Raw genomic sequence first — 25,631 nt, 5'->3', positions numbered from 1 at the left:
GATCTTCACCGTCAAAAATAAGTGCTGAACCTTGACTATTACATTTGACTATTGACCGAACAATCACTGATAACTATCCAACTGATCCCCACACTTCCGACTGGGGTATAAAATGTGTATGTGACTAGCTAGGAACTTGTGTCAAGGGGGTGACACTCCAATATATCATGTGCTTTGATGTTCATCCTCAGTCTAAGCATAGATCCTTTATACCCCGCGTATAAAGGATCTATGGTCTAAGTAAAGGTCAAGCTGGCAGTTGATTGACAGATATACAACATAAACGTAATATACCCATAGAGAAGAACAAGATACCTGGAACTCCAATGTTGCACTAACAACTAAACGGTGTTGATAAGTCCCCGTTTCTACCACTCCATCAAGAAATCATTACGTTTAATATGAACTCTTGTCACAAGCTCGTATTTCTGTGACTGATAATGAACTAGCAGTTTTTAAAGATATCACCTCACTGCTACACTTTCCAGTAATCATTTTAGCTTGCACTGTAGTGACGCCACTCAGTGAACGCTTATCCACAAAATGATAGACAGTAGAGCAGGGATCACAAAGCCGAACACGAAACTCTCAGAAGCACGAGGGAACGGAAATATACTAACTTCCTGTTTAGTTAAAAGGCGTGGTTACTAAAAGTTGCTTTTTGGCATTTTAAGCTCATTGCTAGTCACCTTGTGTGGTCACGTGCCTAGACGATCCAGGAGGACGATTCTCCACATGGATAGAAGTGATCACGAAGGACTAAACCAGTTTAAAACACCAAAGAAGGGTAAGTATACTAATATCCGGATATTATACTGTGTCCGCATACTACAGCTACCAGTACTCCACTACTGAAGGACCTCTATCAACACATCACTCCAAATTATGCTGCAGACTGGAAAGTTTTAGGAACACTACTGGGTCTACCCAGTGGAGAATTGAAGAGTATAGAGGCTGGTTATCCTACTAACGTCAAATGGTGCTGTAACCAAATGTTGGAGAAGTGGCTTGAAGTGGACCCCTCTGCTAGTTGGGAGAAGTTGTTTAAAGTTATTGAGTCACCTGCAGTGTCCAGTGATCAAGCTCCTGATAAAGGTGACTAGCTATATTGTGTGTGTACAACATGTGTAGGTAAACAATTGTATTGACTAGCTATTGTGTTGTCTTCACTAACTATAGTGACCTCCAAACCTGACATGGACAGGTCAACGGTCACTGATCAAGGTAGAGTGGACACATTATTGTGTACTCCATTTTATGTGTTATTGATAGGAGTCACCATATTGTCCGACAGAGTGAGACAACTTAGTATACAAACAAGGTTTGCTGTTGACAAAGATGCTTGGCCACCAAACCGACCAAAGGACTTTATACCAGTTTTACTAATTCACCATCACGGTGAACACACTGTCGAACAAGCAGCTGCACTTCAGTTGGCTGAATCGGTCCAATTAGGTGGTGTTCATCCCAAGCATTACCCACAGGACAGCCATCAGTCACTGAGAGAAGCACTTGATAACAGTAAGACAACTAAACAACTAGTTGATATCTTAGCTCCACTACAAGACAGTGATGATGCGCATCTTATTTTAGTTGAGGGTTTGCCTGGCATTGGAAAGTCCTCACTAATGCAAGAAATTGCTTACAACTGGGCAACAGGAAAGTGTTTACAAAAGTTTAAGTTAGTTCTCCTCCTCCAGTTGCGTAGTCCAGCTGTGCAGCAGGTGTCACTTGTTGATGACCTTCTTAAATTGTTCTGCAAAAGAGACAGGAAAGCTACAGAAATTGCCACTGCATGTAGTGACTACCTCTTTAAGAATGGCGGAAAAGACATTGTTCTCCTTTTAGATGGCTACGATGAGTTCCCAGTTAACCTACAGAAAGATAGTTTAGTTGCTGATATACTGAAACGTCAGGTGATACCTCATTGTGGCTTGATAGTGTCATCTCGTCCACATGCCTCGGTGGGACTCCGAGAAGATGCGACCATCAGAGTTGACATCTTGGGCTTTGCTGAAGACGAACGAAAGCTGTACATTGAACAGTCTCTGAAGGAGCAGCCACATGCAGTCAAAGAGCTCACCGAATATCTTGAAGGTAATCTGACAATCAATGGCCTGTGTTTCATCCCCTTCAACATGGTAATCTTGATTTACCTGTACAAAAAAGGAATTCCCCTTCCTAGCAATTCTACACAGCTTTACAATTACTTCATCTGTCTTACCATCTGTCGACATCTTGCCAAGTCTGGTCAACCTCTTGATAACACCATCACTGATCTAGCCAAACTCCCCCAGCCATATAATACAATAGTTCAGCAGTTATCAAAATTATCGCTCGAGGGTCTTAATAACAACAAGCTAATCTTTACCTTGGAGGAGATGAGAGCAGCTTGTCCAGGCATCGAAGCTATCGAAGGAGGTTTAAACGGCTTCGGACTGCTGCAGGCTGTTGAGCACTTCGGGATCGCTGGGAAAACGAAGACATTCAACTTTGCCCATTTTTCCATTCAGGAGTTCTTGTCCGCTTACCATATCACTAAGCTTCCACCAGACGAAGAGCTGCGAGTACTCGAAGCGAAGTTCTGGAGTGATATTCATTCCAACATGTTTGCAATGTACACCTCGCTTACCAAGGGACAGCGATCTGCTTTTAAACAATTTCTCTCTGGAGGAGACGACACGATCATAACAATCGCTGAAGCATACTTGAAGGATCAACTGAAGTGTCTTCGACTATTTCGCTGCTTCTATGAGGCCAACGACGAAGCCTTTTACACTTCTATACAAAAAGGAAAAACTTTCGATGATAAAGTAATCAATCTTGAGAAGACTAGCCTAACTGTTTATGATGTTGAGTGTGTTACACTCTTCCTTACCTGCTCACCCCACAAGGAGTGGAAGAAGCTTAACTTGTCTTTCTGCCATATCCAGGATCATGACTGTCGTGTCCTTCACCGTGATCTGATGTCATCTGACGTCAGTATTAAAGAACTCGACTTGAGGTTTAATGGCTTCACCAGATCTTCCTCTTCCTCCATTAATGACCTCACCATACACTGTAGAGTGGAAGAGTTGAATATTAGTGGTAATGGCACCATCGGAGAGGACCCTGCTCTCTACAACATGTTGACCCATCCCTCCTCTAGGCTAGTGACACTGAACATGTGGGGTACCAGCTTATCATCACCATCAGCCATTACCCTATTCACTGCACTAGCAAAAGGTAACAAACTGAAGGAGCTCTACATTCACAGCAATCCCATCACTGATGAAGCTTGTGATGTCATTGCCACTACAATGAAGAACAATACATCACTAGTCCAGCTGTGGATGAGTTACAACAAGATCAGTGGAGAAGCTGCTCAACGTCTACTACAAGCCCTCTACAATAACAACACATTAGAAGATCTACACCTACCCTTTGTTGGTTACACTGAAGATGTTGAGAAGAGGATTAGATCACTAGAAGAAGTAATTAACAAGAACAGAGAAAGTAGAGGATGTCAAACAAAACTGATCATTTGGTATTAGTAGCTACTTTTCTTTAGTTTTCACTTTGTACTATTTTATGACTGTAATGGCCGCAAGTGTCATTTTGTTCTGATTTTGATAAAAATTTTATTAATTAATTAAAACTATGTCAATTGGTAACGTTGAGGGGTCCATCGTGAAATGTTAAGATTTGACAAGAATTGGGACTTGTGGAAGAGATTAGTACGGAAATGACATCTATCGGAATATTTACAGATTTATAGAATTAAATGTTATTTCAAGAAATTCATTGGAATACTAAAAACAATTTTTAGAAAGACATAATCGGAATATTTTGGATTTACAATATTTATAAAATTAAAAATTATTTCTACAAATATATCGGGATATTTAGTTTACTGAATTAAATGCTATTTATTGGAATATTTACAATATTTATTGGAATATTTACAATATTGAAAGAATCATTGGAATTGCAAAACTACTGAGGAGATTTATTTCTAATCATAAATTTGAAGCTGAAATTAATAGTTGTGCTGGAGCCATTGTTCAACGTAAAGCCAACACTGTCAACACCTCCTCCTTGACCAGACTAGCTTCCCTCAGTGACAACTGCTCAGAGATGGAGTAAAGCAGTTTGGAATGGCTTAACTAGTCTATCATTAATGGCCACCTACAACTCTGTGGACAGCCAATTGGCTGGTACTTTATAAAAGTAATTAAAATCTATAGGCAAGCCAGTATAGTTGCTGAGCCTCCATTTAAGCTTTATCTCCATCTCTGTTAGTTTAGCTACTAGTTATACAGTTCACTCACTTGTTTTCCTTGCTCCACTTCACAATAAACAACAAGTCACAACATAGCCTAACTACTAGACTACACTAGAAGCTACTACTCAACTACTATCACAACACTAGTAGCTAATGCTATACACTATAGCTAACAGTTAGGAAACTGACAATTGTTACTAGTTCTTTACTAATGTAGCAGCTAATATAACAAGTCTAGCTCAGAGCTTGAAGCAATTCTCTGCCAGCAAATATATAAGTCAATAAAGCTAGTCTAACTGGAGCAAAACAGCCAATTGCTGTAACTTTTCTTTTAAATTTCCTTAAGCTCTCTCCTCAACTTTCTCTGCTGGCAAATGTAATTTTTATAGCCACCGGCTATAGTTTTCAAGAAACCAACAAAATTAGCTGGAACAAAAAAGCCAACTGCTCAGTGTAACTTCACCTAACTTTTCTTTTAAAGTTGTAAATAGAAAGGCAAGAATTCTCAAAGTCTAGAAAAAGTTCACTGGAAAGTAGGTTTAAGCTAAAAGCCAAATTTTCTTCTAAACTTCATAAGTTTGCAAATAGTTAGAAAAATGAAATGGAAAAAAACAACAACAAAAAACAGGACTAAGGGGCTAGCATTTTGGTTTCTCCTATTACCGAACCGCTCCTACGAATTTTAGCCACTAGCTGCAAGACTAGCTGTCTGTCATGAGAAGCTAAGAACTGTAAACTCGACTCTGAGCCAGACTCTTTTCAGCTACACCTAGCTACTTTTCTCACTACACGCCTAACTCATTACACTTTAATAATACCTAACTACCTACACTCAGTACTACTCTACGTACACTAACTATTCTAGAGCTGCAACTTCTACAAAATTTCCTAGCAACTGACAAAGCAGCTGCCAGTTGACGGCGGTAACATTTACCGCTTTAAATTACCGCTACAGTGCATTTAATAGAACATTAACAGTTAACAGCTACTTTCGCTACCTGAAAATATATTTTTGTTTCTTCATGCTCAGAGGCATAGCGGCCTCAATGTAACACTAGTAAAACATTTAATATTTCCTCAGGCGGAATACAAACACTGCCCTGAGGGCCTAGCTGTCCATTCAGTCCGGCACTAGTTGATCATGAAGTATTTTATGAGATATCTTGTAGCTCGAACTGTTACCTGTTTAAAGTAGCCACTTTGTTAAGGCGCAATTCTCTAAAATACCCTAATAGAACGTTCATCATAATTTCGGGCGTGTTGCAAGGAAGAAAATTGTAGCAATTATATTTGTGAGCATATGCAAGTCCATCATTTACAATCTGCTGATACAAAAGTCAGTTATATATATTATTTTAGTACAGCAGATAGATCAACATTGTATATGACCGTAAATTTACTGACTGTTCTATTAGAGTGTTTTGTGATACTTCAGCATGCCATCCCAAATTCAACATTACACCATATAAGGTGGTAACTAATATGTTTTATTGGTACAAATAATTATTTGTCAACTAATTTAGCTGCAACTAACACATGTAACATATTGGGTGACTGTTTTATTAGAGTATTTTAGTTAAGTTTTGATGGTTAACATCACCCGAACTGTTTGGCATTTGCTTCCACCAGTACAGGATACAACAGTGGAGTCAGTGATAGGAACTGGGATTTCAAATTACCAAGGCAATGTTCCATTGGACATTATACTACATTGTGAGCCCAACCCATCCACAACCCACATTCAATCCTCAGAGGTGTTTGCCATTGTCAAACCTGTTGATGACAAATTTGTTTGTTGTCCACCTTCCTGTTGTCTGATTGGACATTCTGTACACATGCTAGTTTCACAAAAGTATGTTTCACAGCAAATAAATGTATGCAGTGTTACCATTAAAATAGTTGCCTAAAATATATGTCTAATAAGTCTTGATCTGGTTTCAAAGTAACTGTGTAGCTTTCAAGTCCTGTCTCCACTCTATAACATGCACATTGTCACTTCTCTGTGTCTCTTAAAATATTATTATACCTAAAACAATTAAGTGACATCCATACTAGTCCCTATTAGACTGTTCAGTGTTCTGATGACATCATTGCTGACTTCTCTAGCAACCTACAAGGACCACACTATAATAATGATACTATAGATGATACAATGGAACCTGTCTTAGTGACCACCTGTATAGTAAGGCCACCTCTTTTAAAATGGCCATTAGAAATTAATGTGGACTTAGTAATCTCCCACCTGTCCAATCATTAAGGCTAGAAATGCTGTTACCAAGGTGACCAGGCATAGCCAGAAATATTTACTAGTTGAGGTACTCGTGGCTGTTCTGTCACAGTAAAGTGTTGTATGACCGCTCCATTAGAATCCCTGACTGACTGTAATATTAGAGTATATTGTAAAGTACTTGTAAGTTAAAAGTTGTACCATTTGTTTGGAAGCAGCTGCCCAGGTCGCTAGCTACATCATTACAGGTTCCATTGTATTGTAGTTGGTGACTAACTGTTAATGCTTCATTTAACAATGCTGCAGATATTCCACCACGACCTTCTTTTGTAAAGCCACACAGGTGTCCATCTTCGTTGACAGCAACCATCACCCGGCAACTGACACACATGGCTTCCTCTAGTGTGGTGTCCACCACCAAACTGTTGCTATTAGCAACCTGTAACAAAATAATAGTGATTGTCGTACATATTATTACATCAAATATCATACTGTATTATTAGGGATCACCCCAATAATGGACAGCGCCTGCCAAACCCAAAATACCACCACTAAAAATCACCCTAAACCATCGTAAGAGGCCTTTACACAAGAGTTTTAGTGTGCATAAAGTCAAATGTAGCAGCTAAAAAAATGATGTGTTGTTTAGTCTATATCCTTGCAACTATGGTCAGTCTAACCAAAAATCAACAATAACAAACTCACCAACACTTGGCAATATGTCTTTTGTGGTTCTGATGTATGCTTGTCCTCTCTGCCTTTCCTTCCCTGGTCAACTCTAGGAAACCGTGTTAATTTTCCTTATCGACACTTTCTATACTAGACACTACAAAGTGCTCATGCTGTTATTTTACTGGTAGACAGTTGGTAAACACTGTACCTGCATTGATAGGACCTTTTAGATGGACTATAACAATTGGGTGACACGCCCCTTTATGATCTCGCTGGACCAATAATGATTAAGGGACACGTAATGATCAGCCTTAATGATCTAACTGTTAGTGCTAATCATAAAATACACATCTTATATTGGTAGCATCGTGAAAAACATGAAAGACCATGCCGTATATCCAGTTGGCCAAGGCCCACCTGATAAAGCAGTCAACCTAATACTTCAACCATGTTCGATATTCCGACAGAGAACAGTAAACAAAACTAGTATATTAGAGAAGGTAGCTCTGTGGGAAAATCCCTACTTAGAATTAAATATAACATGCCAATGTAGGGAATTTCCCAGAGAGTTATGCTATAATACTATTAACCCTTAAAGCTGCACGCAATTAATAAAAGTGTACTGAAAATGCATTCAGCCGTAATGCATGTCTGTAAACAAAGCGCTGTAACTTACGTATAGTAAGTGCTAATGCTACACAATTTGTACCATTCTATCTGTGATGTAATCAGGAATAAAACAGTACCTAGGGTTTTACCCTTTGGCGAAAGCATAAGGCCAAAACTCGCCATGAATACAAGCTGTCACAAAACATGAAAACAACTCATTCCAAACATGCACCTTCAGAAAACGGTTGATAACTTCTTCACAGTGTGTCCTATGGAGTTCTGGTAAGAACCATTCAATTCTTCATTCAATAACAAATCATACCATATACAGCTCATGTGAGTCAAACATTTTGCTTTAAAAGGCTACCGACACAATGCGCGTGAAGTAACAGGAAATACAATCGCCATTCTTTGTGGTATCATAACATTTCTCTTACTTAATTATGGTTCAAAAGTACTTTATTGAAAACTTCAATTCTTTATATTTCAAAAATGGCTGCTTGAAGTTCTTCGAATTTTTTTTTTGTGTGTGAATAATGATTGGGTCATGGTCTGTGTTTGGTAAAATTTTTGTGGTGAGACCACAATGGGCTCAAGAGATATGTGACCCGGTCTGTGAAAAGGGGTCTTATAGCCTTTCCAAATTGTCAAGTTTAACTAATCATAACTCCTCATGTTTTCAACCTATCACCTTCATATTACCCCAAGCCATAGTGCTATATTAGGGGTATAAGGGGACTAAATTTCAGGGTGATATCACATTCACAAGTCAAGTTACAGGTTGCCAAGTACATGCAATTGAAAAGGCCCTTTTCACAGACCGGGTCACTTGTAATGAATTATGTTTCAACATGTGCTGCAGCTTTGGATTACCAAACTGGAACTATAGACTTAACCAACAGTAGCTACAATAAGGTAAAACAGAAAATGAAACACTGACTAAGAAGGCTCTCAAAAAAACCAGAGAAAAATCACTCCACAGGATCTCTATGGTGCATCCAATTGGTGAAGACAGTGGTTTCAAGGCTATAGTACTCAAATGGTTTCACATATGTTCTTGTTCAATCCGAGGTTCAACTGGCTTCAGCTAGAACTGTAAGTTCAATTAGTTACAGTATCATGCTCACTCTATATGGAAAATACAGCACTCAAATTCAAAGAGTGGTCTCAAGAAAAATATAGCACTTAGCTTTGCTTGACTAATGGTGAAACCCACTAACCCACTTTCATGTTCAATGGAAAACTTGACCCAAAAGCTTTAACTAATAGTGACTTGTCCACACTAAACTAGTTGTATTGTGTATGCCAATGTTTTACCATATTCAAAGATGCCAACAGCAGATTTTTCCTTTGTATATAAATTCCCTGATAGTTGACTTGCTAATAAGATAGTACATTACTATACACTAAACAAGCCATCAAAGGATGACACACAACATACAATACATTGTGGACACGATGCTAAACTGTTAACATCAGGTTGATCAATAATTTTTGTTACCATGGCTACCTTAGTCAATATTTCATGATATATTTCAAGTTATCATGTGTTATATGCTAGTTAAAACACCACGGTGAATGCAGCATGGAAAATCTAACAAGAGGGTGTGTGGTTGAGAGACAAATATATCACAAAGCAAAGTCAAGTGCTATATTTTCTGCAGTGTACCATGTTATAGGATGTATAGATAAAATATTGTACGCATGCGTGTTAGGGCCGTGTGTGTGTGTGTGTGTAGTGTGTGTGTGTGTGTGTGTGTGTGTGTGTGTGTGTGTGTGTGTGTGTGTGTAGTGTGTGTGTGTGTGTGTGTGTGTGTAGTGTGTGTGTGTGTGTGTGTGTGTGTGTGTGTGTGTGTGTGTGTGTGTGTGTGTGTGTGTGTGTGTGTGTGTGTGTGTGTGTGTGTGTGTGTGTGTGTGTGTGTGTGTGTGTGTGTGTGTGTGTGTGTGTGTGTGTGTGTGTGTGTGTGTGTGTGTGTGTGTGTGCTTTAATCAGAGTAATCAAACATGTGCTCCTGAAACATGGTGTCAGAAGTGAGAATGGTAAGTTATCAACTTCCCCCTCCAGAGGCGATGATTTGTATGGGTGATGTAGTGATGAACTGGAAAATTATCAAAGAGGCGTACGAAGACTACGCTACAGCGACCAAGCTCACGTCCAAGGATGACACCATACAAGTGGCAACACTGAAAACAGTAATGGGAAAAGATTGTTGACAAATACTGTTACGCTTAGAACTCTTTGAAGGCGACAAGAAAAAGCCATCAAAAATCCTGCAAGCCCAACCAGGAACATACTGTATGAACGATACTTGTTCCATACTGCAGAGCAACAGGCCACCAAAACTGTAGATCAGTACATGATTCGCCTATGCCACTTGGCAGAACCCTGTAACTTTGGCACCCTGCGCAACGAAATGCTAAGAGATCGCTTGGTTCTGGGAAGCCGAGACAAAGGAGCACGAGCACGCCTTTTCCAAGAAAAAGACTGTAATCTGAAGAAAGCCTTAGAAACACTACAAATCAGTGAGGCTACCCATGCACAATTACAAGAAATTGGCACTGCAGAAGACCCCATAGTCATAAATGCACTTCAACATGGAAAAAATAGTGCAAGGCAGCCACAGAAATGTATTCAGCATTATGAAGAACACTCGGGATGTAAATACTGTGGGAGGAAGCATGAGGCTACCCGAACAAAATGTCCAGCATTTGAAAAGTCCTGCTGACAATGTGGAAAGATGAACCATTTTCACACAGTCTGTTTACAGAGAAAAACAGAGAGTAAGCGAACAAGGCCGATAGCTGTTGTACAGGAAGTTGAAGAAGTGAAGATCCCATATCAGGAGCTGATGACAAATTGTTTACCCTTGAACAAGTTGGAGCAGTGAAGCACCAGAAGAAAGGCCAGCTCTATGTACTCTTATGCTTCACACATGAAGAGAGCAACACAACAGTAGAATGCCAACTAGACACAGGCGCTACCTGCAATGTTATGAGTTTGAAAGATGTAGCAAAAATTTTACATACCAACAAGCCATTATTACAGCCAGAAGCCACAAAATTAAAGTGTCACGACAACTATGTAATAAACACAGTGGGCCAGTACACCTTACAATGTGTTTACCGCCAGAAGACATATCAGCTTGCTTTCAAGATCATCGAGGGAGACCACCGACCTTTACTGTCAGGAACTGCTTGTATAGACTTAGGTTTAATAACTGTACATGATGTGTGTAACGTGACAACTACTTCTAACAAATTGATCGAACAGTACCAAAATGTATTCGAAGGCTTAGGCTGTATTGGCACAGAATATCACATAGAAATCGATGAAACCATACCACCTGTACAGCATGTACCATGACGAGTTCTGGTAGCAATGAAAGACCACCTAAAGCACAAACTAGACCAGCTAACCAAACAAGGTATTATAACACCTGTAGAAGAGCCCATTGCATGGATCAGCAACATAGTGACGATAGTAAAACCAGGCAAAATAAGAGTGTGCATAGATCCACGAGATCTGAATAGAGCCATCAGAAGACCAAAATATCAAATGCCAACACTTGAGGGGATTCTACCCACACTAGCAAAGGTCAAACTATTTATGGTACTAAGGACAGGTTTTTATCAGGTAAAACTTGATGGAGCCAGCTCACGGCTAACCACGTTCTGGACCCCATTTGAACGTTACCGTTATATTCGTATGCCATTCGGTGTCTCTTTAGCCCCAGAAGAGTTCCAACGCCGAATGCACACAGTTGTACAAGGTCTTCCAGGCATAGAGGTCATTGCAGATGACATTTTAGTATATGGAAGTGGCACCACAGAAGTAGAGTGCCAACAAGATCATGACCACAATTTGCAGCTTTTGCTACAACGCGCACGAGAACAAAATTTGAAACTTTATATGGCAAAACTAAAACTCTGCTTACTAGAGGTATTGTGCATGGGTCATCGTCTGTCTAAAGATGGCCTTAGCACAGATCCCATGAAAACTAAGGCAATTCAGGAAATGCCAAGACCTGAAAATAAAATGGCTGTAGAGCGCTTCCTAGGCTGCCTTCAATATCTAGTTTGCTTTTACCTCAACTTGCTGAAGTAGCAGCGCCACTGCGAACACTGACAGAAAAATCAGCAGTATTTGGGCAGTTCCAGCAAGAGGAGGCCTTAACTCTCTAAAGACACTTATAACTAAGGCTCCTGTTCTCAAGTTTTATAATGTCACGGAGGAAGCAGCTATACAGTGTGACACTTCTGAAAAGGGTCTAGGAGCCACACTCCTGCAGAATGGCCAGCCAGTCACATTTGCCTCACGTTCACTCACTCAGAGTGAGCAAAACTATGCACAGATCGAAAAAGAGTGCCTAGCAATTGTATTTGCATGTGAACGATTCAACCGATACATACACTGACTACGATCCACACAGACCACAGACCTCTGGTACCCATCTTCACAAAACTGATATACAATGCACCTAAAAGGCTGCAAAGAATGCTATTAAGGCTGCAGAAGTATTCCCTCACGGTGCAGTACTGTCCGGGCAAAGAAATGTTCATTGCAGACATGCTGAGTTGAGCCTATCTAAATGAGAAATGCGATGCTAGCACAAGTGACTTCCAGATTTTTAGTATCAGGCAGGAATCCAGGCAGATCCCGCACAACACGTACGGCTTAGTAAGAAAGGCCTCGACAGCCTCAGAATTGCTACAGCCCAAGATGACACATTGCACATCAACCATTCTTCGAGGCTGGCCCCGAAAGTAAACAGGACACACCACTCATCATCAGAGCTTACTGGCCCTACAGAGCAGCACATGATTATATTATTTACAAAGGAACCAAGGTCCTAGTTCCTAAAAGTATGCAGCCTCTTATGCTCCAATGGGTATACACTAGTCACCAGGGCCCAGAGGAATGCGTGCGCTGAGCAAATGAAGTAATATTCTGGCCAGGTATGGCTAAAGAGATTCGCCACATGGCTAGTCAGTGCCATACATGCAATGAATACACCATTAAACAGCAAAAGGAGCCACTGATACCATCAGAAGCCCCACCTAGGCCATGGACTGTAGTGGCACAAGACTTATTCAGCTTTGCCAATAAATCCTATCTCATCACAGTAGATTACTACAGTGACTTCTGGGAAATTGATGTTGTAGCAGACACAACTAGTGACACTATTGTATCCATCACAAAAGCCCACTTTGCACACTATGGAATCCCAGAGAAAGTAATCACAGACAATGGTCCTCAGTTCCAGTCCAAACCCTATGAAGACTTTGCCAAACAATGGGAGTTTGATCATGTAACTACCTCACCTTACCACAGCCAAAGTAATGGTAAAGCTGAAGCCGCAGTGAAAATAGCTAAGCGTATGTTGAAAAAAATCTCACAAGACAACACAGATATTCACTTAGCAGTCCTAGCATGGAGAAACAAGTCAACTGAAGGAAATCCACACAGTCCAGCTCAAAAAACTGCACTCACATAGAACACAAATTCGTTTGCCAACAGCATCAAAGCTTCTCCTGCCAGAGGTAGCAACAGGTGTAGAAGAGAGCATCACACAGTGGAGACAAAATGCCAAGAAACAGTATGACAAACGTACCAAACCACTTCGGAGCTTCAAATAGGACAAACTGTTCGTATTCAACCCAATGTGTCACCGGGACCAGTGGAAGGCTGCCACGGTCTTGAAGCAAGTGGGAGGTCGATCATATCTAGTCAAAACACCTAATGGACATGTTTACAGAAGAAATAGAAAACACTTGCGCTGCACAGAAGAAGCCAAGATACCCCAGAATTATGAGGATGGTGAGGACGAATTTTCAGTATCAGGCACTGCAGATCATGATCTGGCTTCATCAAACAGTGACCACGAGGAACATTTAAGGCCAACAGAAACAATGCAAACTATGACTAGATCAGGCAGAGTGATTAAACCATCCTCAAGGTATACAAACCGTAATTTATAGTATAGGAGCATTTTTTAGTAATTATTAGGTGTTGATTTTTTCTCTTGATTTTTGTAAGGAAACAAGATGTGAGGGATTTAGATTGTGTATACTGTTACTCTCATAATTGCTGTAAAGGAGGGAGATGTTATTGGATGGTTAGATAAGATATTGTACTCATGCATGTAGGGCCATGTGTGTGTGCTTTAATCAGAGTAATCAAACATGTGCTCCTGAAACATACCATGAGTACACATAAATACTGTTGTTACTGGTTTAATGTAAGAATCTGTCAAGAAGAAAGTCAGCAAATAATACAATTTATCACAACCTGGAATGTCACGTACGGTAATAATGAGAAAACCAGTGACCATCAGAAGGTTAATTTGCAGCAGTCAGTGCTGACTTACCACACCATTTGACATCCAGAATTTGCTAACAACTGAGGTAGGCTAACTTTTTGAGCAATGGATGGTTTGCACAGCTATCTAATTGTTGTTCTCGAGTATGGCCTAAGGTGTAGCCAATGATGCAGCAAGGTTCATGACACTAATATTGAACCACTGAAAATCTAAACAAGAATTCATTGGACTTGCAAACAATTTAACACTTAAGTCATATGATTATTGTAGTGGATTTACAAGTGTTTGTGTGAGTGGCCATTCATTTGTTATTGGTAACATTGTTGACAGCTACATGTATAACTGTGGTCATTCCAGTGTTGTGGGATATGTCTATATAGTTGTGTCACATTAACACAAAGTGTGCTATATTGCCATACAAAGAAAAACATAACACACTTTGGAACATTATGGAAAGTAAAGCACACTTTTGTCTTTTGAACTTAGATGGTATCATCATACAGTACATAGCAGGGACCACAAAGGTATGGGCATGGCCCATGAAAAAACATCACCCAAAAACCAGCTTCACGATGATGAAGCAGTATTGGATAAGTAAAACTAAGCCCAAACAAGCCTTCAGATTGACTCAAAACACTTTCATGAAGTTGCAATGAATTCTTTTTTTAAATTATTAAACGGAATTTCCTAGGGACTGACTGATTGCCTGACCGACCGATGCCTTCAGACAAGCATAACTCGATATCAGCTAAGGCTACAGGCTTGCGTTTTTGACGTTGCTTCAGCCCGAGAGGTACTTTTTGGCATACCGATGTATTCTTCATGGACTTACCAGTATCCTCCTTTGTGTCCCATTCATCTTTGCTGACAGCGAAAAATGTCGATTTGGCTGTAGCATGTGATGGCTTCCCTTCATAAAGGAAATCGTCCGTGTTTTTCATAATGGCTACTTTGATTGCAGAGGTGTTCTTCAAACAGTTCTTTATTCGTACTGCTGTGTAACGGGTTGAACATAGCTGACAACGAAGCATAATGGATACTTCACTTTTCAGACGAGTGGTAGCTGGGGCACGTGGCACCATTTCTTTCTTTTGATGTGGCATGCGTGGGTTTACCAGTTTTATTTTACATAACATATATTGAAACAAGCTTGAGTAGTGCACAATATTAAAATAAAAAGTGTTATATCCCTACTGTGCATTTCCATTATGGTATCTTGAGCACAGTAGGGATATAACACTTCTTATTGTTTTACTGAGATTTAATATCGTGCACTACTCAAGCTTGTTTCAGTACTTTTTATCGATGTGTTATGGTCCCTTCTCCAGCCAAAATTTTCTTTTAATGTACTTGTACATTATATGGTTCATACTGTACAGCGCAAAAGTTTAACGGGGAAAAGTTTGATAATCAAAACTATTAATTTGAACCAAATTTTACTTGCCAAAATGCTTGGTCATCCAATTCATTAAAATTTTACTGTCAAATATTTGCACTATATGGTCTATACCATCAGTTGTACAGTCCTCCCCACACAATTAACACATACTTGTGATAGTGTGATATAGATGGGTAGGTTGGTCCCCTGTAATGACCGTGTCTCCTGAGATACTTCTATCTCCATCTCATCTCCTTCACCACTGGCCACCACGTGAGGTAATCTATGACATCATCATGGTGATCATGTGAGGTCTGGTGATCACCTACCTGGTCTGGTGTAGTGCCACTCTGATGGCAAATGACAAGCAGTCAATAACATTACCACCCCATTCTGTGACCTGTAAAAATCAGTAAAAAGTTTTGGAGTTCATATTTGTCTAAACTCTTCAACACAGATCCTCATACACCATATGTAAGTACACCATACACCACTCAACTGTTAAGAAGTATTTACAATACTGATGTTATTCTACATGAGGTAATTGTGTACACTGAACTCTAACCTACTTCACACATGGCCAATCCCACATTCAAATAAGCCATGGTGTTTATGACTGCAATTAATATCATTTGAGCTACAACATTTAACCAGTACATTTGGAGATACAAATAATTAGCAGTTTAACTCGCCAACCTTGAGCCCAGTTTACAGAGATCGGGAATGGAGATCAGGGTAACAAACAGGCTAACCAACATCACGTGTACAACCTCAAGTAATACATGCCCGTGTGCATGGCACAGAGTAAGGTACCGGTTTTTCTCACCTCTTCTCTCCATGTAGAATGTCTGGATTAAGGTGTATTATGCTTACACTATAGGAAATATGCTGTGACTTGTGTTGGGTGTAGTGGCCACTAGCATCAATGTATCTTTAAAATAAAAGCTTGTCAAAGTCATGTGCACAATGGGGGAGGCTGTTTGGTCTTTACCATAACAACAGTCACGTACCCAGCATGAGGATGGGGAGGCAAGCCTGTAGTTAGGTTATAAGGTGTCATCGTGATCCACAATCATAGCCAGTTAAACACTTACAGTACAGTACAAGCACACTACAACTGAAACCATACAGTTATGTTATGATATACAACAGACAACACCAAACACAACTACTGGTAATCACTTACTAGTCCATCAATATACAACACCCAACATCGTTGACCAGGGGACACACACAGTCCACCGAGGTCTACACAGCTATCATGTTGGTATGCTCTACTCATCATGTGAGCTAGTGTAGCTCCCAACTCCTCCCCACCTCTCCTCTCAAACTCTGGACTAGCCAGTGCTGAACTGTAACAATAAACACATGATGTGAACATGGAAATGATCATGTGAGCTAACTATTGTGAAATGTGTGACTCACAAAACAATTCACAAATTATACTTTCTCCTTTTCAAACTTAATCCCATAGGCCTGCACACAAGAGACCCTAACATAGAACCAATCTGTTTACTTCAACTGTTACATGTAAAGATCTGGTGCAAAAAAATTACAGACAACATTTTATTCCAGTATGATCAGCAACACATAAAAGTGCTGCTTGCAAAATTCACTCTAAATACATATGTAGTAACTTATAGCATTACGAATCTGGTTTCTGATCAATATTTCTTTCTTTTTTCATGGTAAAGCACAGATCTTCATGGTCAGTGACTTGCCAGTGCTTTGAACATAGTCACTATTGGACAAGCAGCCAAGGAGTAGTTTATATAACACTATACACTAACTTGTGTTTTGTGTTCAGATATCATACCCAGGTAGGTTGTAATAGGATGTGCAAGTCACTTCATAGAACAAATACAACAATTGAAGGGTTATAGCTACACTGTAATAATACGTACACTGTATTATTTTCATCACAATCAGTTACTAGACAGCATTAATAGGATTACCCAGGAAATTAGTGGGGCTTCGGCCTAATTGATCTGAAATTCTGAAATTTTTGGTATAGTAGATGTTCAACTTGAAAGCTACAGTGGGACTCAGTTATCCGGACCTCTATTATCTGGGCACCTCTGCTGTCCGGACATCCCAAGTAGACCTGTTCATCATAAGGGAAAATATGCAGCAAAGCCATTAAGTGAGCAAATAAGAAGAAACTGCTACACTTGGAGTACATCTTACGGCAGTTTACGGGTTTCTCAATAGTAGCTAATACTTAATGACAGTTACTTATGCAAGCTACCACATATTCTAATAATACAAAACCCACAAAAACGCGATTCTTTTCTTTTTGCATCAGTGGTTGCACAAAGATAAAGTAAAGTAGCTGCAAGTTATACGATTTAAAAAGTGGTACACTTCAGAGTGATTCATGGATGTACACTAACTATGTATTAATAACCTGATAGTTTGTTCTCAATGGCTCTACAACACTTGCAATTATTGGGCTTCTGGCAGTGGCACTCTTCTCGGATATTCAGAACCTTTGAAATGCTTTCTGGTACTATTTCTTCCTGTTCTGTCATCAATGAGCTGCTGATATTTGATGGGCGTTGCAGTGAAGCATGAAATCGGTGAGTGAGTGCTTGCTTCACAAGCCTTTGCTCTGGCTGTGTCTTGTTATTTTGATACGCTTTGGGATTAATTCAAACTCCTTGATCCAGTAGTTCCTCTTACTAAGAATGACCATTCAGCTTGGGAGACGATGGAAAGAAACTGATGGGTCTTTTGCTTTAAAATTTCCACAAACTACACAATGATCTCCATGCATTTCTTAGTGACTTTACCTCACTAATCACAGTTTCTTACTGTTATAAAGATTTTTCGTAACTATATGGTCAGTTTAGTCAGAAAAGTAACACTCTTCACAGTGAACTCCAGTTGTGGAAAGCACTCTGAATGTGACATTCTCGCAATTACATGTAATTGAATTCTTTAGGTCTTATGATGGACAGGTCTATTAGCCACGTGGCTTGTGGTCTATTGAAGTAAATTTGGGTTAGATTAAAGCACAAGGAGGGAGTCTAAAAAACTGTATAGTACAAACTAGTAGCATTTAAACAGCATACAGTGAAACCTCTATAATCCGACAATCATTCAAGTATGTCGGATTATTGAGGTAGTATTACATAGAAAAGTCTTTTTGTTATACAAAACAATGTCAGATTACAGAGGTATCCTGGATTACAGAGGTGTTGGATTAGAGAGGTTTCAGTGTATTAGCTTTGCATTTCTTAGTTACGAACATTTCTGAGATACAGACAGTAACGAGTACCAGACTGCCCGGATAAGAGAGGCTCCACCGTAACATATTATTGTAAAAGATTTTTTCACTGCTGGTCCTGTAGCACCAAACTCAGTTATAACCTTACTCTTAAACTTTCATATGAAACACATAAAATTACATACCCACAAAATAACCAGCTATACGGTAGCAGATTACCTTATACAAAAGTTAGCAGATATTATACAATACCGTAGACTCTGGTTGTTAGGCGCATGCGCTTATAATTTTCAGAGGAATTATCTGTGAAATTTACTATGCTTGTTAAGCGCATGCGCTCATAAATTATGGGAAGGAATTTCTGCTAGGAGGGAATTAGTTGTACCCACTACAGTTTTCAAGCGATTTGAATACCAGTTAATAGCTTGCTTCAGTCGTGGAAACGGAAATCCTTAGAAGCCAGGTAACAGCTACAGCTATCGTTATTACAGATGGCAGTATCTGCTAGACACGGGCCTGGCGAGGCATCGAGTGTGCTGTGACATGTCTGATTCATTCTGACAACAATTCTACATAGTACGAGGTGGCAGAGGTGATTTTTACCATATGCGCTTAATAAACAGGTGCCTATAGCACAAGTCTACCATATGCGCTTAACAGGCAATATGTGCTTAATAACCATGTACGCCTAATAACCGGAGTCTATGGTAGCTACACAAGTTGTACTCACAAGGTTACAGACTACCTACCATTCCACTTGAAAGTGTAGTCTTCCCTCATTAGGTCTAGTGGGGTCTGGTTCCACCAACTCTGCCTTCACTCCCACTAACACATCACTACCTCCCTACATGATATACTCTAATAATACACTAGTCATATTAAACAGTGTCCATGTAATGAAATGTACAGATACAAATACTACATAATATCTGTGTGTATGTGCGTATGTTTGTGTGTGTGTGTGTGTGTAGTGTGATTATGTTCTGGTCTTATGAAATGCTGTAAATGGGAGGGAAAGGTGGGAACTCAGTAACAATGAAATAGCCACTCAGTTATTTCATTGTTAACCGTTCTCTTGACACATAATTTTGTAGCAAAGTTTCACTTATAAAACATTGACTGCTACACAGTTTGCTGTCATCATTGTTATGGAAGTCATATGAAGAACAAACACATACGTCACATTCCTACTGGCTTCAAACCAGATCTGTAGTCTAGATAGCCGCAGCTACATGTAGGTTTGTCAGGCTACCTGAATAATAGCAAACTTTGTAGACCATTATTCAGTATATTTTGTTGAAAACCACCGGGGGGTGGCACTCTGATCTACTCGGTCAAAGTAATAAAATAAGCCTTTATCTGGACAGACGGCAATCGCCGATGCACCCAGGGGGCGATCAACTCAAAGAAATCACACATACACATAAGATATACAGCAAACAATTAGATAGACAATAAGTAATTAGTAAATGTATCTATATTTTCTGATTCTATGACAGATACTGGCAAGCTGTTCCAATCTTTGATTGTTCTTGGGGAAAAAAATGTTGGTAATAACTGGACCGTGTACTGGGTTGGATAAAGTAGTGAGTGTGGTGGTGTCTGGTGGATCATTGAGTTGGCAAGAAATATGGTGGAATGGATAATCCTGATAAGCTGTTGATCCCTTTATAAAATGTTTGTCTTGAACCTTGACTTGCGCTAAAATCCGTCCTTTACTCAATTCTTGTATGAAAATTTACAATCAAGTTGCAATTCTAGGGTATACACAGCTTTTCTTTTGACCCACTGCAAATTGCTTGCTTGACTTTCATTTCACCAAGGAAGAAGATCCAAGTGCCGTTCCTTGAGTCTAATGAGTTTCGATAATCCAGTGTGGGTGTTTAGCCATGTCCCTCACAGGATGTGGACCATGGACCAGAAACAGTTGGTCACATGCCTTGGCTGTTTTATGTTTCAAACACAGTGCAATTACGGACCACTTATCTACTCACTAATTTAACTCTAGCTGATGCGTTGGCGTTAGTAATCATTCCGGTAGAGAGCTCAAACTTTCTATAGTCCTTACAGCTCCTTCCATCATTCCTGAAGTCCTCCCTCACTCCTTGAACAATATAATCGTGTTGTTCATCTGATAACAGCAACCTGGCCATCACACGTGCACCAAGCTGCCAAGCTTCCGATCAAACTATTCACCTGCTTGAAATAGTTAGCATACAAGAGTTGAGAATGTCAGAAGAGAACGTAGAGAACTACACGTGTCGTGTTTGTTTTGAAGTGTTTAAGAAACCAGCTACCGTCTCGTGTGGCCATGTGTGAGTTGTATGCGTTGGCTCCCTTCGTTGGGTATAAATCTTTTGAATGCAGAATCAGTGAGAATGTTGTAAACGCTGTACGCGTTGGTTCCCGAGTTGTATTTAATCCCCAGTAGTAAATGCGGGGATAAATGTGCTGAATGCTGTAACACCAGTTTGCTTGCACGATAGAACACTGTACGCGTGTAGTAAGACACTGAGATTCCAGGTTGGCTGCTAAAGTCCAAGGCAATTTTTGTTGTTATACATGTAGTGTATTCAGCTTATTCTTGTGGGATGTTGTGTATTGTTCTGTTGTGAGTTCTCTCGTGTTGTTATTGAGTATTTGTTTGTTACATGTATCTCCATAGTTTCTGCCTCGACTGTTTAATGAAGCTGATGACAGAGAACCCCACTAACCTACAGTGTCCAATGTGTCGCAAACAGTTCATACGTGGTGACATCAGACTGGCTGATGATATACAGGCGGCGATATCTTATAAAGCAACTAGGTGTCCAGATTGTCGTATGATTGTAAGTAGTAACTGTTAACAGTTAAAGGAATGTCATTACTATAGTCACTGTATTGCATAATGATGGTTGACAAACAAGGATAATTTTAGTATTAGTATTACAGGTAAACAGCCTTAAATACAAAACGAGATCTAGCTCTCTATTATGAATTGGCCAATGCTAAAAATAGTGCATGCTGAGTATACCTACTGGATGTAAGTGAATTTGGCAAGATTAAAAATTAGATGAAGAGTCATTTTGTCTTCATCTTATCGCAGTTGCAATTCTAGTCCTAGCAGACAGGAGAGACACAATTTGTATAAAGAAAAATCTGGTTACAGTGGCTAGTGTAGTGACATCTCTTGGTAATGATCTTTATAATGGTTTCTCCTCATCATGAAGGTTAACTTGTCAGTGTACAACTCACACTCTAAGAAGTGTAGGAGCAGACCTACTGGGGATGTGACATTCAGACCAGTGGCTCACTCCTCCCATCCACCACCCAGGTTGTGATGTCATTATGATGTAGTGTTTGATGGTATAATTGTAGGGACCTCCCCAACCGATCCACGTTCGCATGTCCACTTTGCTTACAGAAGAACTTTGACTGTGCTGGCCTTGTCAGGCACACACAAGAGGACCACGCTCATGAAAAAGCATCTGTTGTATGTTATTAATGTGTTGTGTGTTGTGGTGGAAATTGTGGCAAGTTACACAAACAAACTTTAGTCAGTTGCTAGTATACAGGTGGTACATTACTATTAAAACTGTATAAACATTTAAGCCTCTCGTAGCTCCACTGTAGTTTATCTATTTTGTGTGTATTAGTGTAGTAATTTACTGGTACTACTCATCTTACAGACTTGTCCTATTTGTGCCTCAATGCCATGGGGTATATCAGACCAGAAGAGTGGGGACTATGTGGCTCATCTATACCTACGACATCAGTTTGAATATGACACTTATGTGGTGAGTGTGGACTTTGTTGTAGATACATATAATGTAGTCATAGATGTGAGACTCTGTAGGGATTGGAAATGGCATCACGCTCCAGAAATAGCCATGTTTCAAATAGGCATGTGGTTTCTGTAATTTGCATTGCATACTAAGTTTATTGGCCATTGATATAGTTCTGCGAGAGGGATTAGAACCTGTGAGCAAATAAAGTTTGTCACCATCTTACTAGCTTAGTTTTGCTAGATAACAACTGTTCAGAGTTACAAGAACAATGGTATAACAACACTAATGGAGTTGTAACAAACAAAAAAAATAACACAATGTTTGAACTAGGGGTGTGACTTACAAACCACTCTGTTAAACTCCTATAACCAAAGGCCATGTATCGTTGATACCAGAAGGTGTGTACAGAGGTTACAGGAACAGAAACAGCACGATATGGCAAGTTGTTGTGGGAAAGGCCAGTAATTGGCTACTACCACAGCAGCTCATTTCGTTCAACCTTGGATATATAGAACTTTCATATACAAATTAACCTACAGTGATAGTCTACGGTAAGAAGAAATGTTAGTCTTTTTGCACTCATCAAAGCAGTAGCAAGTGAAACACACCTCATATCCAACCAATATTGTCAATTGTACAGGTAGTATACTGGAAAAGTGATGCCATTTGTAATCCCTGTTAAGGGTGCTCGCGGCTATTTGAAGCCATACAACATGCAATTTTTGTATTGTTGCTTATACTCACATAATGTATAAAATGAATCCATATGCTACTTACGTTGGAAGTGCTTCTCTTTCTCTTCAACACAAACCAAACAGAATTCTTCTAGCCTATACCATTAATTTTATAACTATGCGTAGTTCTTTATGAAGCGCTTAAATCGAAACTAGTCCTCCATTTTTCACAGTAGCGCACTGGAAACCACGTTGAACAAACTTCAGCTTATAACTCACAACTCTATGTTTAGTATTAGTACACAGTGTACATAGAACTTAAGTTAGTACTAAAAGTGTGCTACACCATTCAAAACCTCATGTTCTCGGTGCCGTAACTCATGAAGCCATAACGCTACGGACAAAATCTAAACATAGACCTCTGGAGAATTTATCAGCGAATCTCCCTACAAAATTTGAAGCCTTCACGGCTATCACTCAAAAACTAGTTTTATTTTTAGTAAACATGTGCAAAGATTGCGTGCGCCCAACATTATTGATACAATAACCACACAAATTCCTATTGACCGCAATCACCAACTTTTCAAAATAACATGTCATAAACGCTGTTCTAAACACAAAAGGCTCTGTTTTCTCTTCTTCACGCACAGGAACAGCTTCTTGCTCCGCCTGGAGTCTCCAAGTCGCTCTTGGATAGGTTACGCTAGGCACTGATTCCAGCTGGTAACATTGTCCCCTACATAAGCAGCTTACAATTACAATACTAACTACCAGCATACCCTGTCACTCGAGAAAACAAGGCACGAACGCATGTTGCCTACAAGTGAAAAGTGTGTTCACACTTGTTGCCTTAAATAACACTTACTTTTAGATTAATTCATGTTAGTGTAACTGTTGATCCATCAGACAATGGTAATTTTCGAAAGGTTTTTATTTTCGGATATTTCGAAGAGGCCCTTCTCTTCGAAAATAAATTCCCACGTTCGGTTGTTTTTCGAAAATAAATTCCCACAAGTGAAAGCAACCGTCCAACTTCGGTGATTTGTTCGTGTATTCCTCGAGTTTTAGCTCAGTATTGCTGATGATAATGGGTAGACTGTAACATTACTGTACCAATAACCAGAAAACAGGTGTTCCAGAATCGGAATTAGTGCCGTCTGCTCTAGAATCTATGGTAGGATAGCTAGCTATGATTGAACGTGATCGTACCAGTGAATTCACTCCACCCGAGACTCCCTCAGTCTTCTTTCCAGTCACAGGAATGGGGATTATTCCATCAATAAGTCAGTTTTCGGCAAACATTCACGCATCTTCATAGTTTGTGACACGAATTTCCATTTATTTGAAATCCATCCGGACTTCGAAATATGCACTCTTCGAAATTAAAATCTTTCGAAAATCAGATTTTGCTTCTTGTGCGAAAATTTCTGTTTCGACAATAACCCGCTATACGGTATTCTTCCCCGTGTTCTCTGGCGCAAAACATTAACACGGATACTACAAGTATGCGTAGTAATGCCAATTATGATGTAATAGCCGCATGTGGTTTCTGGGCTGGCACTTAAACGGCTTCAAATATCAGCGAGCACCCTTAAGAGTTGTGTATCTATGGTGTATAACAGTACAAGTAATTAGGTCACTGATAGTAAAACCCGTCGTCACTGTGTACTAGTTACCTGCCTAAACCGCCAACTTCCCAAATGGGCTTCTCATCCTGTTTTTGTTTTTTTTTGTTTTTTTGTTATTGGTCTTGCTCCATGTTCCCACCTGTCATGTGAAAACTGGACCTCCAAGTTTTGTTTGCCTTTGTCCATAATAATAGACTGATATGGGTATAGGAATTTGACCATAGGAGCACCACCAAAAACAAATCTGAAGCCCTAGAACTTCCATTGGTATTAGTGCCATTCCTTACATATGTGGATATATCAAAAGTAATTATTATTATAAAAATTCAAGAACATTCTTGTAAACTAAACTCTCATATTTTGTGTGCTGGACAAACTTTTTAGTTTTGTTCCCATATGAAGGTAGTGGGTAGCATGTGAAAATTTAGTTTAACTATTTGTGAAGATATATGTGCACACATTATGTGAGAGTTCTGGATTTCTATGTTGTTCATAATACTGTGTTGTGTTAGGATTTTGGACAAGATGATGATGCTGCCCTACGAGCAGCCATTGAAGCATCTCTACACAGTTCACACTAAAAGAATACAATGACTTATAACAAATAAGCATAAACTACAATTGTATGTGTGAATGCAGACCATGATTGTCATTTATCAGTTTTACAATTTTCAAGAAATGCTGTAAAAAATATATTAATGGCAGAAATTGTACAAGTAATCAGTTTCCATTATCCCATCTGTCACAGGGTAACAGTGATGCACAATGGATTACTTCAAGTTATCACAACGTTCAATACATTAGTGAATGTTCCATTAGAGTCAGTAGTGACATGACCACTCTATGTGGTCATGTCAAATTCA

At 39.5% G+C, this 25,631-nt stretch overlaps 3 protein-coding genes and 1 long non-coding RNA gene across 9 annotated transcripts; 2 read left to right on the top strand and 2 right to left on the bottom strand.

Annotated features, from left to right (window-relative positions):
• Positions 1-635: 635 nt before the first annotated feature.
• Positions 636-3,634, top strand: LOC136265018 (protein NLRC3-like). The gene is made up of 4 exons (XM_066059776.1): positions 636-787; positions 835-1,095; positions 1,180-1,224; positions 1,273-3,634. The coding sequence occupies exons 1-4, from the start codon at positions 736-738 to the stop codon at positions 3,531-3,533; spliced, it is 2,619 nt and encodes an 872-aa protein (XP_065915848.1). The 5' UTR covers positions 636-735; the 3' UTR covers positions 3,534-3,634.
• Positions 1,611-5,187, bottom strand: LOC136265053 (uncharacterized). Of its 3 annotated transcripts, none has more exons than XR_010705360.1 (9): positions 4,311-5,187; positions 2,879-3,210; positions 2,633-2,781; positions 2,532-2,584; positions 2,225-2,469; positions 2,084-2,156; positions 1,924-2,030; positions 1,809-1,874; positions 1,611-1,756 (listed from the first exon to the last, which is right to left on the bottom strand). It is a non-coding gene; the product is annotated as an uncharacterized lncRNA (long non-coding RNA). The 3 variants fall into 3 exon arrangements; XR_010705361.1 differs by having other exon boundaries at positions 2,843-3,058; XR_010705359.1 differs by having other exon boundaries at positions 2,879-3,058; positions 4,311-5,185.
• A 915-nt stretch (positions 5,188-6,102) lies between these two features.
• Positions 6,103-20,917, bottom strand: LOC136265041 (exosome complex component RRP42-like). Of its 4 annotated transcripts, XR_010705358.1 has the most exons (9): positions 20,694-20,917; positions 19,449-19,543; positions 16,657-16,822; positions 15,800-15,870; positions 15,642-15,753; positions 6,693-6,930; positions 6,424-6,643; positions 6,291-6,374; positions 6,103-6,239 (listed from the first exon to the last, which is right to left on the bottom strand). XR_010705358.1 is itself a non-coding variant. In XM_066059807.1 (8 exons), exons 1-7 carry the CDS (start codon positions 20,850-20,852, stop codon positions 6,300-6,302), a joined length of 840 nt encoding a protein of 279 aa, XP_065915879.1. In that variant the 5' UTR covers positions 20,853-20,916; the 3' UTR covers positions 6,103-6,239; positions 6,291-6,299. The 4 variants fall into 4 exon arrangements, 2 of the variants coding, with proteins under 2 accessions (XP_065915879.1, XP_065915878.1); XR_010705357.1 differs by having other exon boundaries at positions 6,103-6,374; XM_066059807.1 differs by lacking the exon at positions 6,424-6,643 and having other exon boundaries at positions 6,769-6,930; positions 20,694-20,916.
• Positions 20,865-25,461, top strand: LOC136265044 (E3 ubiquitin-protein ligase RNF166-like). Its single transcript, XM_066059811.1, has 6 exons — positions 20,865-21,014; positions 21,365-21,527; positions 21,909-22,012; positions 22,057-22,171; positions 22,368-22,475; positions 25,281-25,461. Exons 1-6 carry the CDS (start codon positions 20,929-20,931, stop codon positions 25,347-25,349), a joined length of 645 nt encoding a protein of 214 aa, XP_065915883.1. The 5' UTR covers positions 20,865-20,928; the 3' UTR covers positions 25,350-25,461.
• Positions 25,462-25,631: the final 170 nt, after the last annotated feature.

This window comes from Dysidea avara, chromosome 8 (genome assembly GCF_963678975.1).
Source record: "Dysidea avara chromosome 8, odDysAvar1.4, whole genome shotgun sequence".
Classification (NCBI taxonomy): Eukaryota; Metazoa; Porifera; class Demospongiae; order Dictyoceratida; family Dysideidae; genus Dysidea; species Dysidea avara.
Note: the sequence above shows the minus strand (reverse complement) of the source record. Positions and strands in the feature narration are given on the sequence as shown.